The 13,543-nt window shown below is 39.5% G+C and overlaps 1 protein-coding gene across 2 annotated transcripts; it reads right to left on the bottom strand.

The window, feature by feature from the left end:
- Window positions 1–732: 732 nt before the first annotated feature.
- Window positions 733–11,104, bottom strand: emg1 (EMG1 N1-specific pseudouridine methyltransferase). Of its 2 annotated transcripts, XM_061944539.1 has the most exons (6): window positions 10,991–11,104; window positions 10,698–10,888; window positions 10,399–10,500; window positions 1,306–1,447; window positions 1,030–1,235; window positions 733–969 (listed from the first exon to the last, which is right to left on the bottom strand). In XM_061944539.1, exons 2-6 carry the CDS (start codon window positions 10,845–10,847, stop codon window positions 856–858), a joined length of 714 nt encoding a protein of 237 aa, XP_061800523.1. In that variant the 5' UTR covers window positions 10,848–10,888; window positions 10,991–11,104; the 3' UTR covers window positions 733–855. The 2 variants fall into 2 exon arrangements, with proteins under 2 accessions (XP_061800523.1, XP_061800515.1); XM_061944531.1 differs by having other exon boundaries at window positions 10,698–11,035.
- Window positions 11,105–13,543: the final 2,439 nt, after the last annotated feature.

Genomic DNA, 13,543 nt, shown 5'->3' with positions numbered 1-13,543 from the left:
CACATCAGGACTGGCAAAAACTGTGATCTAATGAAAAAACCTAACCCCAAATCTAAAAATTGTGCTCTACAGCAATTTTTTAATAAAACGCACAAAAAACTGCTCCTCGGATGAAAAATCTGACAAAACTGCCTGTAACTCCCACTGGGAAGGTCGGAGAGAGATGAAACAAAAACCTCTATGTAGGTCTCACTTAGACCTACATTTCATAAATTTACAACCCCCAGCTAAAATCAACAGGAAGTTTGCTATTCCCCCTTCAACACAACATTTTTGTACAAACCCGTCACCTTTCTTCAAACATTATCTCCTCTGAGCGCGTTTGTTGTTTCGGCTTCAAACTAACACAGGAGAGAGATTGAACCCTTCTGATTAAAAGTTGGTGAAAGAGTTGTGATACCTGCTCCGGTTTTGATTTTATGACCCTTCAAAGACCCGCTGCACTGATGCTCCTGCGGTGCTGTTTTTTTAAGATGGCTGCTCAAAAGCAGAAAGCACCAACGTGCCCACACAATGCAGACAAGGTAGGTACACTAGACAAAAGTCTTGGGACACTTCAGACTAAAAGTAGACAAAAGTATTGGGACACTTAGGACTAGCACCTGCCAAATACGCGGGCCCGAACAACGCTGCTTGCAGCTTTAATTTTATTTTACTATTTTAAGCACATATAAAACCGCTCCTCCTTCAAAAACAAAGTATTAAGTTATAACAAAACTTGACAATAAAACAAAGCATTTAAGCTTCTTTATGGGAGTCGTCACTGTAGAAATGACATGTTGTATAAAAGAGGGTCCACATTAAGCATCCTTGGTCCAGTCTATTCAAAAAGTTCCTGGCGAGGGTGGGGTTCTATCACAAGACCCCCCACACCTCTTCAAAAGCAGAGCAGATCTTGGAACAGGTCACGGCTGCAGAGAGGGGGTAGTTACTGATGGACACCGTCTTCTCCGTGTAGTCTACGTTCACCTGTTAGGAGACGCTCGTCAGGAATCTGACACTAGACAAGACTTAAATAAGGCATCTCACCGCTCCGTGCGCAAACGCTCCGATCACCACTGCGGCCGGCCCCTGTGGCACCAAGGAGCGAGCGCACACGGCCTCTCCGGCCGAGAAAGACGTGGAAATCCGCGGGCAGCCGGGAGGCAGGTGGTCCGACACAGGGTTTTTGATCATTTTCAGGAGCTTCTGAGGACCGTCGGAGGCTCGCACGCTCAGCTTGTGCAGCAGTTGAACTGAAATAGTCAAATATATATTAGAGAGATGTTTAAAATGCAGGTCGTGTTTTAACAACACCCGTTTTACCCATCAGGCCACAGAAGCGCGGGAAGGTTCTTGGGATGCGAGTCTGCGGGTTGATCTCGATTAAGCCATTTTTGTCCGTGTGGATGTAGACCTGCAGGAGGCCCGCTCTGTTCAGTGGACTATCCATTAACATGAGCAGACACTAGAGAAGAAAGAACACTTTAAGTTAGTCATGTGTGCATGTTTTCATTCCATCTTACAAGAGTGCTAAAGAATGACAAAGGTACACACTATATTGCCAAAAGTATTTGGCCACCTGCCTTGACTCACATATGAACTTGAAGTGCCATCCCATTCCTAACCCATAGGGTTCAATATGATGTCAGTCCACCTTGTGCAGCTATTACAGCTTCAACTCTTCTGGGAAGGCTGTCCACAAGGTTGCGGAGTGTGTTTATCGGAATTTTCCACCGTTCTTCCAAAGGCGCATTGGTGAGGTCACACACTGATGTTGGTCGAGAAGGCCTAGCTCTCAGTCTCCGTTCTAATTCATCCCAAAGGTGTTCTACCGGGTTCAGGCCAGGACTCTGTGCAGGCCAGTCAAGTTCATCCACACCAGACTCTGTCATCCATGTCTTTATGGACCTTGCTTTGTGCACAGTCATGTTGGAAGAGGAAGGGGCCCGCGCTCCAAACTGTTCCCACAAGGTTGGGAGCATGGAATTGTCCAAAATGTTTTGGTATCCTGGAAGCATTCAAAGTTCCTTTCGCTGGAACTAAGGGGCCAAGCCCAACTCCTGAAAATCAACCCCACACCATAATTCCTCCTCCAACAAATTTCACACTGGGCACAATGCAGTCCGAAATGTAGCCTTCTCCTGGCAACCTCCAAGCCCAGACCGGTCCATCAGATTGCCAGATGGAATAGCGTGATTCATCACTCCAGAGAACGCGTCTCCACTGCATCCGACGCTTTAGACTTAGACTTCCTTTTTTATTGTCATTCAAATTTGAACTTTACAGCACAGATAAGAACGAAATTTCATTACATAAGCTCATGGTAGTGCAGGATAAAAAAGCAATACGGTGCATATATAAATAAATAAATATAAATAATATATAAATATATATATATATAAAATAAATAAATATATATGCGTCCATGTTTATGAATGTATGTTATACATACATCCATATGTTATACATACATCCACACAGCTTTGCATTGGACTCTGTGATGTATGGCTTAGACGCAGCTGCCCAGCCATGGAAACCCATTCCATGACGCTCTCTGCGTACTGTACGTGGGCTAATTGGAAGGTGACATGAAGTTTGGAACTGTGTAGCAACTGACTGTGCAGAAAGTCTTTGCACTATGCGGACTTCTCTCTGTCAGTTTACGTGGCCTACCATTTGGTGGCTGACTTGCTGTTGTTCCCAAACTCTTCACTTTTCTTATAATAAAGTCGACTTTGGAATAATTCATACTTGCCAACCCTCCCGAATTTTCCGGGAGACTCCCGAATTTCAGTGCCTCTCCCGAAAATCTCCCGGGACAACCATTCTCCGGAATTTCTCCCGATTTCCAGCCGGACAACTATGTTGGGGGCGTGTCTTAAAGGCACTGCCTTTAGCGTCCTTTACAACCTGAAAAGGAGACTATTATTTATGTCTCCGTTATCCATAGGTTTATCTATAACCCATAAAGTAGGCAGGCACGGAGCGATTTCTCAGCGTGTGTTTATTCCAGCCGGCACGTTAATACACTGACACACAACATCCGGATTCCCATCATGCATTGCTTCAAAACTACGGCAAGTAATAATGTCCAGCATTTCCAGCCTGACAAACAATATTGGGGGTCGTGCCTTAAAGGCACTGCCTTTAGCGTCCTCTCACCCCCCCCAAATCTCCCGAATTCGGAGGTCTAAAGTTGGCAAGTATGGAATAATTAGGAGCACGGAAATTTCACGATTTGTTACACAGGTGGCTTCTTATGACAGTTCCACGCTGGAAATCACTGAGAGCGGCCCATTCTTTCACAAATGTTTGTAGAAACAGTCTCCATGCCTAAGTGCTTGATTGTATACACCTGATTCTCATCATTTGCATGGGTGGCCAAACACTTTTGGCAATATAGTGTATTTGCCAAACAAATGCACTGCAAAAACTGAAATCTAAGTAAGATGAAATATCTCAAATAAGGGTGATATTTGCTTATTTTCTGTCTGATAAGATCATTCTTCTCACTAAGCAGATTTTATGTTAGTGTTTTACTTGTTTTAAGGGTTTTGGTCTTAAATGATCTCAGTAAGATATTACTGCGATTTTATGACCTATATTGAGTAAAACATGCTTGAAACTAGAATATCAACTGATGCAAAGCTGTGTCATCAACACTCACAAGTATAAAACTACTTTTTTAAAGTACCGTATTTTTCGGACTATAAGTCGCAGTTTTTTTCATAGTTTGGCCGAGCTCCAGTGCAACTTATATATGTTTTTTTCCTTCTTTATTATGCATTTTCGGCAGGTGCGACTTATACTCCGTGCGACTTATACTCCGAAAAATACGGTAGTCATTTCTTACTTCAAGCATGGAAAAAAAAAAATCATGATGCCGAGCGCATATCATTATGTCAAGATAATGGCACTAGCATTTACTTATTTAAGAATATTTTTCAACATATTGAGCAAAAAGGTCTAATTCTTTTTTTTCTACCAAGAAAAGTGCACTTGTTATTAGTGAGAATATATTGGCATTAGAGATGCGCGGATAGGCAATTATTTCATCCGCAACCGCATCAGAAAGTCGTCAACCATCCGCAATCCACCCGATCTAACATTTGATCAGAACCGCACCCGCCCGCCATCCGCCCGCACCCGCCCGTTGTTATATATCTAATATAGACGATGCAAGGCATTAGTAAGGTTATAAAGCTTTTGCCTGTTAAAGAAAGGAGACTGATCCAATGCAGCACAGACATTCGCGTGCCACGCTGTCACGACCCAGACGCACACCAGTGCGCAATCATATGGGAGCCGCGCTGAGCGCACCTCCAAGCGCGTCTCGCTGCCGGCGACGGTCGGGTATATGGGCCCGACGCTCCAGCGCCATCCATTTTCAGGGCTAGTTGATTCGGCAGGTGGGTTGTTACACACTCCTTAGCGGGTTCCGACTTCCATGGCCACCGTCTATATCAACCAGGGTGAGCCCCACCCCTTTCGTGAGCGCACTGCGCACGGAGTGACCCCTGTTACGCGCCCCCGGCAACAGGGGTGGCGGGCAGGTAAGCTGCGCGGGCGGAGCGCGCGGAGTGACCCCTGTTACGAGCCCCCGGCCACGGGGGTGGCGGGCAGGTAAGCTGCGCGTGACGCCGGCCGCGGCGAAGGCGGACGAGGCGGGGTGTCGGTGCGGTGGGCGCGGTGGTGACCCTGGACGTGCGTCGGGCCCTTCTCGCGGATCGCCTCAGCTACGGCTCCCGGTGGGGCCCTCTCGGGGGAAGGGGCCTCGGTCCCGGACCCCGGCGAGGCGTCCCTTCTCCGCTCCGTAAAAGTGTCCATCTCTTCTTCTTTTTTTCTTCTGTTGTGGCATATGCTGCAGGTGCCTGCTCGTTTTTCGTATGTGGGTAACAACATTTAACTATGTATATATATTTACCAATTGGTTTAACTGCCACCCGCCTGAATCTATTTAAAATCAAATTGTTTTTTATTTCAATCACCCGACCCGACCCGCCGATAAAATCTAATTTTTTTTAATTTCATCCGCCCGATCCGCGGATAATCCGCGGACTCCGTGGTTGTGCCCGCAAACCGCGCATCTCTAATTGGCATATTGGCCGTATTGGCATGTGTTGCAATGTTAAGACTGCGTGGTCGGTAGTAGTGGGTTTCAGTAGGCCTTTAAGAAAAGTGCACTTGTTATTAGTGAGAATATACTTATTTTAAATGTATTTTGGGGTTCATTGAGATTAGCTAATTTGACTTGTTTTGGAAAGTCTTGACAAGCCAAATTTTCTTGTTCTATTGGCAGATAATTTTGCTTAGTTCAAATAAAATACCCCTCATTTTTGTATGTTTTTTCTCGTTTTTAAACACTGACTTTTTGCAGTGTAGGGACTGAAAGTACTGACAGCCTACAGAACCAGGCCAGACACTACAAACTTCTACAGGAGCTTAATTTAAGAATATTTTTCAACATATTGAGAAAAAAGATTTTTTTTTTCTGTTAAAGGCCTACTGAAATGCGATTTCCTTATTCAAACAGGGATAGCAGGTCCATTCTATGTGTCATACTTGATCATTTCGCGATATTGCCATATTTTTGCTGAAAGGATTTAGTAGAGAACATCGACGATAAAGTTCGCAACTTTTGGTCGCTGATAATAAAGCCTTGCCTGTACCGGAAGTAGCAGACGATATGCGCGTGACGTCACAGGTTGTGGAGCTCCTCACATCTGCACATTGTTTACAATCATGGCCACCAGCAGCGAGAGCGATTCGGACCGAGAAAGCGACGATTTCCCCCATTAATTTGAGCGAGGATGAAAGATTTGTGGATGAGGAAAGTGAGAGTGAAGGACTAGAGGGCAGTGGGAGCGATTCAGATAGGGAAGATGCTGTGAGAGGCGGGTGGGACCTGATATTCAGCTGGGAATGACTAAAACAGTAAATAAACACAAGACATATCTATTAGCCACAACACAACCAGGCTTATATTTAATATGCCACAAATTAATCCCGCATAACAAACACCTCCCCCCTCCCGTCCATATAACCCGCCAATACAACTCAAACACCTGCACAACACACGCAATCCCACAGCCCAAAGTACCGTTCACCTCCCCAAAGTTCATACAGCACATATATTTCCCCCAAAGTCCCCAAAGTTACGTACGTGACATGCACATAGCGGCACGCACGTACGGGCAAGCGATCAAAAGTTTGGAAGCCGCAGCTACATGCGTACTCACGGTACCGCGTCTGCGCATCCAACTCAAAGTCCTCCTGGTAAGAGTCTCTGTTGTCCCAGTTCTCCACAGGCCAATGGTAAAGCTTGACTGTCCTCTTTCGGGAATGTAAACAATGAAACAACGGCTGCGTTTGTGTTGCTGCAGCCGGCCGCAATACACCGCTTCCCACCTACAGCTGTCTTCTTTGCTGTCTCCATTGTTCATTGAACAAATTGCAAAAGATTCACCAACACAGATGTCCATCCAGAATACTGTGGATTTTTGCGATGAAAACAGACGACTTAATAGCTGGCCACCATGCTGTCCCAAAATGTCCTCTACAATCAGTGACGTCACGCGCTGACGTCATCATACCGAGACGTTTGCCAGCAGGATATTTCGCGCGAAATTTAAAATTGCACTTTAGTAAGCTAAAGCTAACACATCTTAACATGTGTTGCAATGTTAAGATTTCATCATTGATATATAAACTATCAGACTGCGTGGTCGGTGGTAGTGGGTTTCAGTAGGCCTTTAAGAAAAGTGCACTTGTTATTAGTGAGAATATACTTATTTTAAATGTATTTTTGGGTTCATTGAGGTTAGCTAATTAGGGCCCGCATGGCCCATTGTATAAGGACTCCCAAAGGGAGTCCTTATACAATGGGACATAAGGATCTATTGAATTTGTAAGGTTTTATTCTTTATTCTTTCGCCGCCACATTAAACTGCAATTTGACCCACTTAACATGCTTCAAAACTCACCATATTTGACCCACACATCAGGACCTGCGAAAATTGCCTTTTTAAAAAAAAAACGAACCACAAAACTCAAAATTGCGCTCTAGCGCCCCTAGGAAAAAAAAAAAACTAGACTGCCTGTAACTCCCACTAGGAAGGTCGGAGAGACATGAAACAAAAACCTCTATGTAGGTCTGACTTAGACCTACATTTCATAATAGTACATTGTCGGGCTAAAATCAACAGGAAGCTGGCAATTCCCCCTTCAAGACAAAAAAGTACTAAAAACAGTCACTTTTGCCTCTTTGAGCTGTAATTTGACCCCCTTAACATGCTTCAAAACTCACCAAACTGAACGCACACATCAGGACTAGCAGAAATTGCGATCTAATAAAAAAACCTAACCCCAAATCTCAAAATTGCGCTCTACCGCAATTTTTGAATAAAACACAGAAAAAACTGCTCCTCGGAAGAAAAAAATGACAAAACTGCCTGTAACTCCCACTGGGAAGGTCGGAGAGACATGAAACAAAAACCTCTATGTAGGTCTCACTTAGACCTACATTTCATAAATTGACAACCCCCAGCAAAAATCAACAGGAAGTTTGCTATTCCCCCTTCAAAACAATTTTGTAAAAACCGGTCACCTTCCTTCAAAATCTATCTCCTCTGAGCGCGTTTGTCGTTTCGGCTTCAAACTAACACAGGAGAGAGAATAAACCCTTGTGTATAAAATAACAGAACAGCGTTTTAATACCTGCTCCGGTTTTGATTTTATGACCCTTCAAAGACCCGCTGCGCTGCTGTTTTTTTAAGATAGCTGCTTAAAAGCAGGAAGCACCAGCGTGCCCACACAATGCAGACAAGGTAGGTACACTAGACAAAAGTATTGGGACACTTATGACTACCACCGGACAAAAGTATTGGGACACTTAGGCCGAAAACTGGACAAAAGTATTGGGACACTTAGGCCGAAAACTGGACAAACGTATTGGGACACTTGGGACTACAACTTGCCAAAAGTATTGGGACACTTAGGACTAGCACCTGCCAAATACGCGGGCCCGACCAACGCTGCTTGCAGCTTTAATTAGGGCCCGCATGGCCCATTGCAAAAGGACTCCCACAGGGAGTCCTTATGCAATGGGACATAAGGACCTATTGTTATTCTAAGGTTTTATTATTCTTTATTATTCTTCCGCACCCACAAAAAACTGTAATTTGACCCACTTAACCTGCTTCAAAACTCACCATATTTTACCCACACATCAGGACCTGCGAAAATTGCCTTTTTAAAAAAAAAACGAACCACAAAACTCAAAATTGCGCTCTAGCGCCCCCTAGGAAAATAAAAAACTAGACTGCCTGTAACTCCCACTAGGAAGGTCGAAGAGACATGAAACAAAAACCTCTATGTAGGTCTGACTTACACCTACCTTTCATAATTGTACATCCTCGGGCAAAAATCAACAGGAAGTTGGCAATTCCCCCTTCAAGACAAAAAAGTACTAAAAACAGTAACTTTTGCCTCTTTCAGTTGTAATTTGACCCCCTTAACATGCTTCAATACTCACCAAACTGAACGCACACATCAGGACTGCCAAAAATTGCGATCTAATAAAAAACCTAACCCCAAATTTAATATTTGCGCTCTAGAGCAATTTTTGAATAAAACCGATAAAAAACTGCTCCTCGGAAGAAAAAAATGACAAAACTGCCTGTAACTCCCACTGGTCGGAGAGACATGAAACAAAAACCTCTATGTAGGTCTCACATAGACCTACATTTCATAAATTGACAACCCCCAGCAAAAATCAACAGGAAGTTTGCTATTCCCCCTTCAAAACAATTTTTTTGTAAAAACCGGTCACCTTCCTTCAAAATCTATCTCCTCTGAGCGCGTTTGTCGTTTCGGCTTCAAACTAACACAGGAGAGAGATTAAACCCTTGTGTATAAAATAACAGAACAGCGTTTTAATACCTGCTCCGGTTTTGATTTTATGACCCTTCAAAGACCCGCTGCGCTGATGCTGCTGCGCTGCTGTTTTTTTAAGATGGCTGCTTAAAAGCAGGAAGCACCAGCGTGCCCACACAATGCAGACAAGGTAGGTACACTAGACAAAAGTATTGGGACACTTCAGACTAAAAGTAGACACAAGTATTGGGACACTTATGACTACAGCATGACAAAAGTATTAGGACACTTACGACTAAAAGTAGACAACAGTATTGGGATACCTAGGACTACCACTGGACAAAAGTATTGGGACACTTACACTGAACAAAAGTATTGGGACACTTGTAGCTAATACTTGACAAAAGTATTGGGACACTTAGGACTAAAAGTAGACAACAGTATTGGGAAACTTAGGACTACCACTGGACAAAAGTATTGGGACACTTACACTGGACAAAAGTATTGGGACACTTGGGACTAAAACATGACAAAAGTATTGGGACACTTACAACTACAACTTGACAAAAGTATTGGGACACTTCGGATTACCACTGGACAAAAGAATTGGGACACTAACAACGAAAACTGGACAAAAGTTTTGGGACACTTAGGACCAAAACTGGACAAAAGTATTGGGACATTTCGGACTAAAACTGCACAAGATTATTGGGACACTTAGGACTAAAACTTGACAAAAGTATTGGGACACTTACGACTACAACTTGACATAAGTATTGGGACACTTCGGACTACCCCTGGACGAAAGTATTGGGACACTTAGGACTAAAACTGGACAAAAGTATTGGGACACTAACGACGCAAACTGGACAAAAATATTGGGACACTTGGAACTAAAACTGCACAAAAGTATTGGGACACTTAGGATCACAACTGGACAAAAGTATTGGGACACTTAGGACTACAACTTGACAAAAGCATGGGGACACATAGGACTAAAACTGGACAAAAGTATTGGGACACTTGTGGCTAAAATATGACAAAAGTATTGGGACACTTACAACTACAACTTGACAAAAGTATTGGGACACTTCGGATTACCACTGGACAAAAGTATTGGGACACTTAGGACTACAACTGGACAAAAGTATTGGGACACTTACGACGAAAACTGGACAAAAGTATTGGGACACTTCGCATTAAAAGTAGACTAAAGTATTGGGACACTTAGGACTACCACTGGACACAAGTATTGGGACACTTACACTGGACAAAGTATTGGGACACTTGGGACTAAAACTTGACAAAAGTATTGGGACACTTAGGACTAGCACCTGCCAAATACGCGGGCCCGACCAATGCTGCTTGCAGCTTTAATTTTACTTGTTTTGGAAAGTCTTGACAAGCCAAATTTTCTTGTCCTATTGGCAGATCATTTTGCTTAGTTCAAGTAAAATACCCCTCATTTGTATATCTTTTTTCTTGTTTTTGAACACTGACTTTTTGCAGTGTGGTGCTCCATATCGACACATAACTGATTACCTGGTGTGTGATATCCGGTCTGATGTGTCCTGGATCTCTTCCACTTTTAATAATCACATTTTTGTGTTGATCACAGTTCAGCAGCTCGAAGTTTTTTCCGACCTAGACAAGGTGGAACACGTACATCTTAATCATCGTCACACATTTGATCCTCAGTCAAACAAAGGCCGTGCGGAAATTGTGTTTATGGCAAATAGACCCCAAAAGGGACAAGCGGTAGAAAATGGGTGGATGAATGGGAGTCCCACTCGTTGTGGAAACTACCTAGTCGAAATGACAACACGACATGAGACTTTTACCTTCACGCTTTCCAACGAGGCTCCCTCCAGAATGACAACTAATCGTCTCTCCGACATGCGGTCATGTAGAGTGCGGAGATGTTTGGCGGCTTTAGGTTCATATTCGTCCAAATGTTCCAGGCCACGCTTCTTCCCGTCGGCGGCCGCCATCTTGTCTGGAACTTGTGTCCGTCTTCTCTCCAGTCGGCGGCCTGTCGCAGGATGGTTACGTCACTTTAGGGAAACATTGGTAATAAAATAATAACTATAGTCTTTAAAAATGATTTAGAACTCTACGTTAAAACATTCTCTACCTCCAACAACCAAAAAGCTGTGAAAACGATGATGCTGTGTTCCAAATTTTAGTTATTTACTGAAATTGAGTGAGCCTATGGCTTTGCACTTTGTTTATATATATATATATATATATATATATATATATATATATATATATATATATATATATATATATATATATATATATATATATATATATATATAGCATTCTATTGATTATTATTTTTCAACTGTTGTAAATGTTGAAATTTATAAATAAAGATTTATTTAAAAAAAATCAACTTCCGGTTCCGGTATAAAAAAAGTATTGATTGATTGATCGATTGATTCATTGATTGAAACTTTTATTAGTAGATTGCACAGTACAGTACATATTCCGTACAATTGACCACTAAATGGTAACACCCGAATACGTTTTTCAACTTGTTTAAGTCGGGGTCCACATTAATCAATTCAGGGTAGTAATAACTATAATTCTGTACTTACTTGTTGTGTTTTTTTTGTTGTTGTTGTTTTTTTGCACACTACAAATAAAGGTTTTTATTAAAAAAAAAAAAAACGTTGATAAGATTTCATTCTATTTTAGTTACTTTGAATTTACAACCCCCTGGCGCTGTTTTGTACTGTTTTTGTACTGTTTGTACTGTTTTTGTACTTATTTTGATTATTGTTTCTGTTGAAATTTATAAATAAAGGTTTAAAAAAAAAAAAATTATAATAACTATATATACTATACTACTGATGCTGTGTTCCAAATTTAAATTATTTACTGAAATTGAGTGAGCCTATGGCTTTTCACTTTAATTGTTTTATATATATATATATATATATATATATATATATATATATATATATATATATATATATATATATATATATATATATATATATATATATATATATATATATATATATATATATATATATATATATATATATATATATATATATATATATATATATATATATATATATATATATATATATATATATATTGCATTCTATTTTAGTTACTTTGAATTTACAACCCCCTGGCGCTGTTTGATTATTATTTTTCAACTGTTGTAAATGTTGAAATTTATAAATAAAGATTTATTTAAAAAAAAATCAACTTCCTGTTCCGGTATTTTAAAAAAAGTATTGATTTATTCATTCATTCATTCATTCATTGAGACTTTTATTAGTATATTGCATAGTACAGTACATATTCCGTACAATTGACCACTAAGATATTACTATTTAGATATACACAGTATGAGAAAAAAAATGAAAAGGAATTTTACCTTTGCAACCTCTTTATACTATTGGCTAAGTTTTATATTCATAAATGTAAGTTTCTCAATACCTGACCTATTTTTTGTGCCTTTAAAAAAGATTTAGAACTCTACATTAAAACATTCTCTACCTCTAACAACCAAAAAGCTGTGAAAACGATGATGCTGTGTTCCAAATTTAAGTTATTTACTGAGATTGAGTGAGCCTATGGCTTTGCACTTTGTTTATTTTATATATATATATATATATATATATATATATATATATATATATATATATATATATATATATATATATATATATATATATATATATATATATATATATATATTGCATTCTATTTTAGTTACTTTGAATTTACAACCCCCTGGCGCTGTTTTGTACTGTTTTTGTACTTATTTTGATTATTGTTTCTCGACTGTTTGTTAATGTTGACATTTATAAATAAAGGTAAAAAATAAATAAATAATAATAACTATAGTCTTTAAAAAAGATTTAGAACTCTACGTTAAAACACTCTTTACCTCTAACAACCAAAAAGCTGTGAAAACGATGACGCTGTGTTCCAAATTTGGAATATTTACGGATCTTGTGTGAGCCTATGACTTTACATTTTGTTACATATATATATATATATATATATATATATATATATATATATATATATATATATATATATATATATATTTTTTATATATATATATATATATGTATATCCATCCATCCATCCATTTTCTACCGCTTATTCCCTATATATATACATATATATATATATATATATATATATATATATATAGAATTTTATATATATATATATATATATATATATATATATATATATATATATATGTATAATTTTATATATATATATAACATTCTATTTTAGTTGCTTTATTGAGTTTACAAACCCCTGGTGCTGTTTTGTACTGTTTTTGTACTTGTTTTGATTGTTATTATTTCTTTGCTTTATGTAAACGTTGCATATTGTAAATAAAGGTTTGTTAAAAAATAAAAACAATAACTATAATTGTGAATGGTACAGTCAGTTATGTATAAAATACAAAAGAAAATTGTGTAAACGAAATAACATTCAAGTTGTTTAACTTTAAACCATTGATAGCTTATCACCTTTTTTTATATACCTTTATTTATAAAGTTCAAAATTTACAAACATAAACATATGAACAACGACAATTATAAAAGTAAAAAAAAAAACAGTGTGATACAGCACCAGGGGGTTGTTAATTCAATAAAGTAATCATAGTAGAATGTAAAATAGGATATCAACTCTTTTT

Source organism: Nerophis lumbriciformis, linkage group LG04 (genome assembly GCF_033978685.3).
Source record: "Nerophis lumbriciformis linkage group LG04, RoL_Nlum_v2.1, whole genome shotgun sequence".
Taxonomy (NCBI): Eukaryota; Metazoa; Chordata; class Actinopteri; order Syngnathiformes; family Syngnathidae; genus Nerophis; species Nerophis lumbriciformis.
This window is presented reverse-complemented; position numbering and strand designations above follow the sequence as displayed.

What these genes read in the sequence shown, in the direction of transcription:
- emg1 (XM_061944539.1), bottom strand. Translation starts at nt 10,847, where the DNA reads ATGGCGGCCGCCGACGGGAAGAAGCGTGGCCTGGAACATTTGGACGAA. An exon ending in GACCGGATATCACACACCAG is followed by an intron (nt 1,448 to 10,398) that starts GTAATCAGTTAT and finishes TTTCTTCTCTAG; the next exon opens with TGTCTGCTCATGTTAATGGA. An exon ending in GAGCGTTTGCGCACGGAGCG is followed by an intron (nt 970 to 1,029) that starts GTGAGATGCCTT and finishes GTCTCCTAACAG; the next exon opens with GTGAACGTAGACTACACGGA.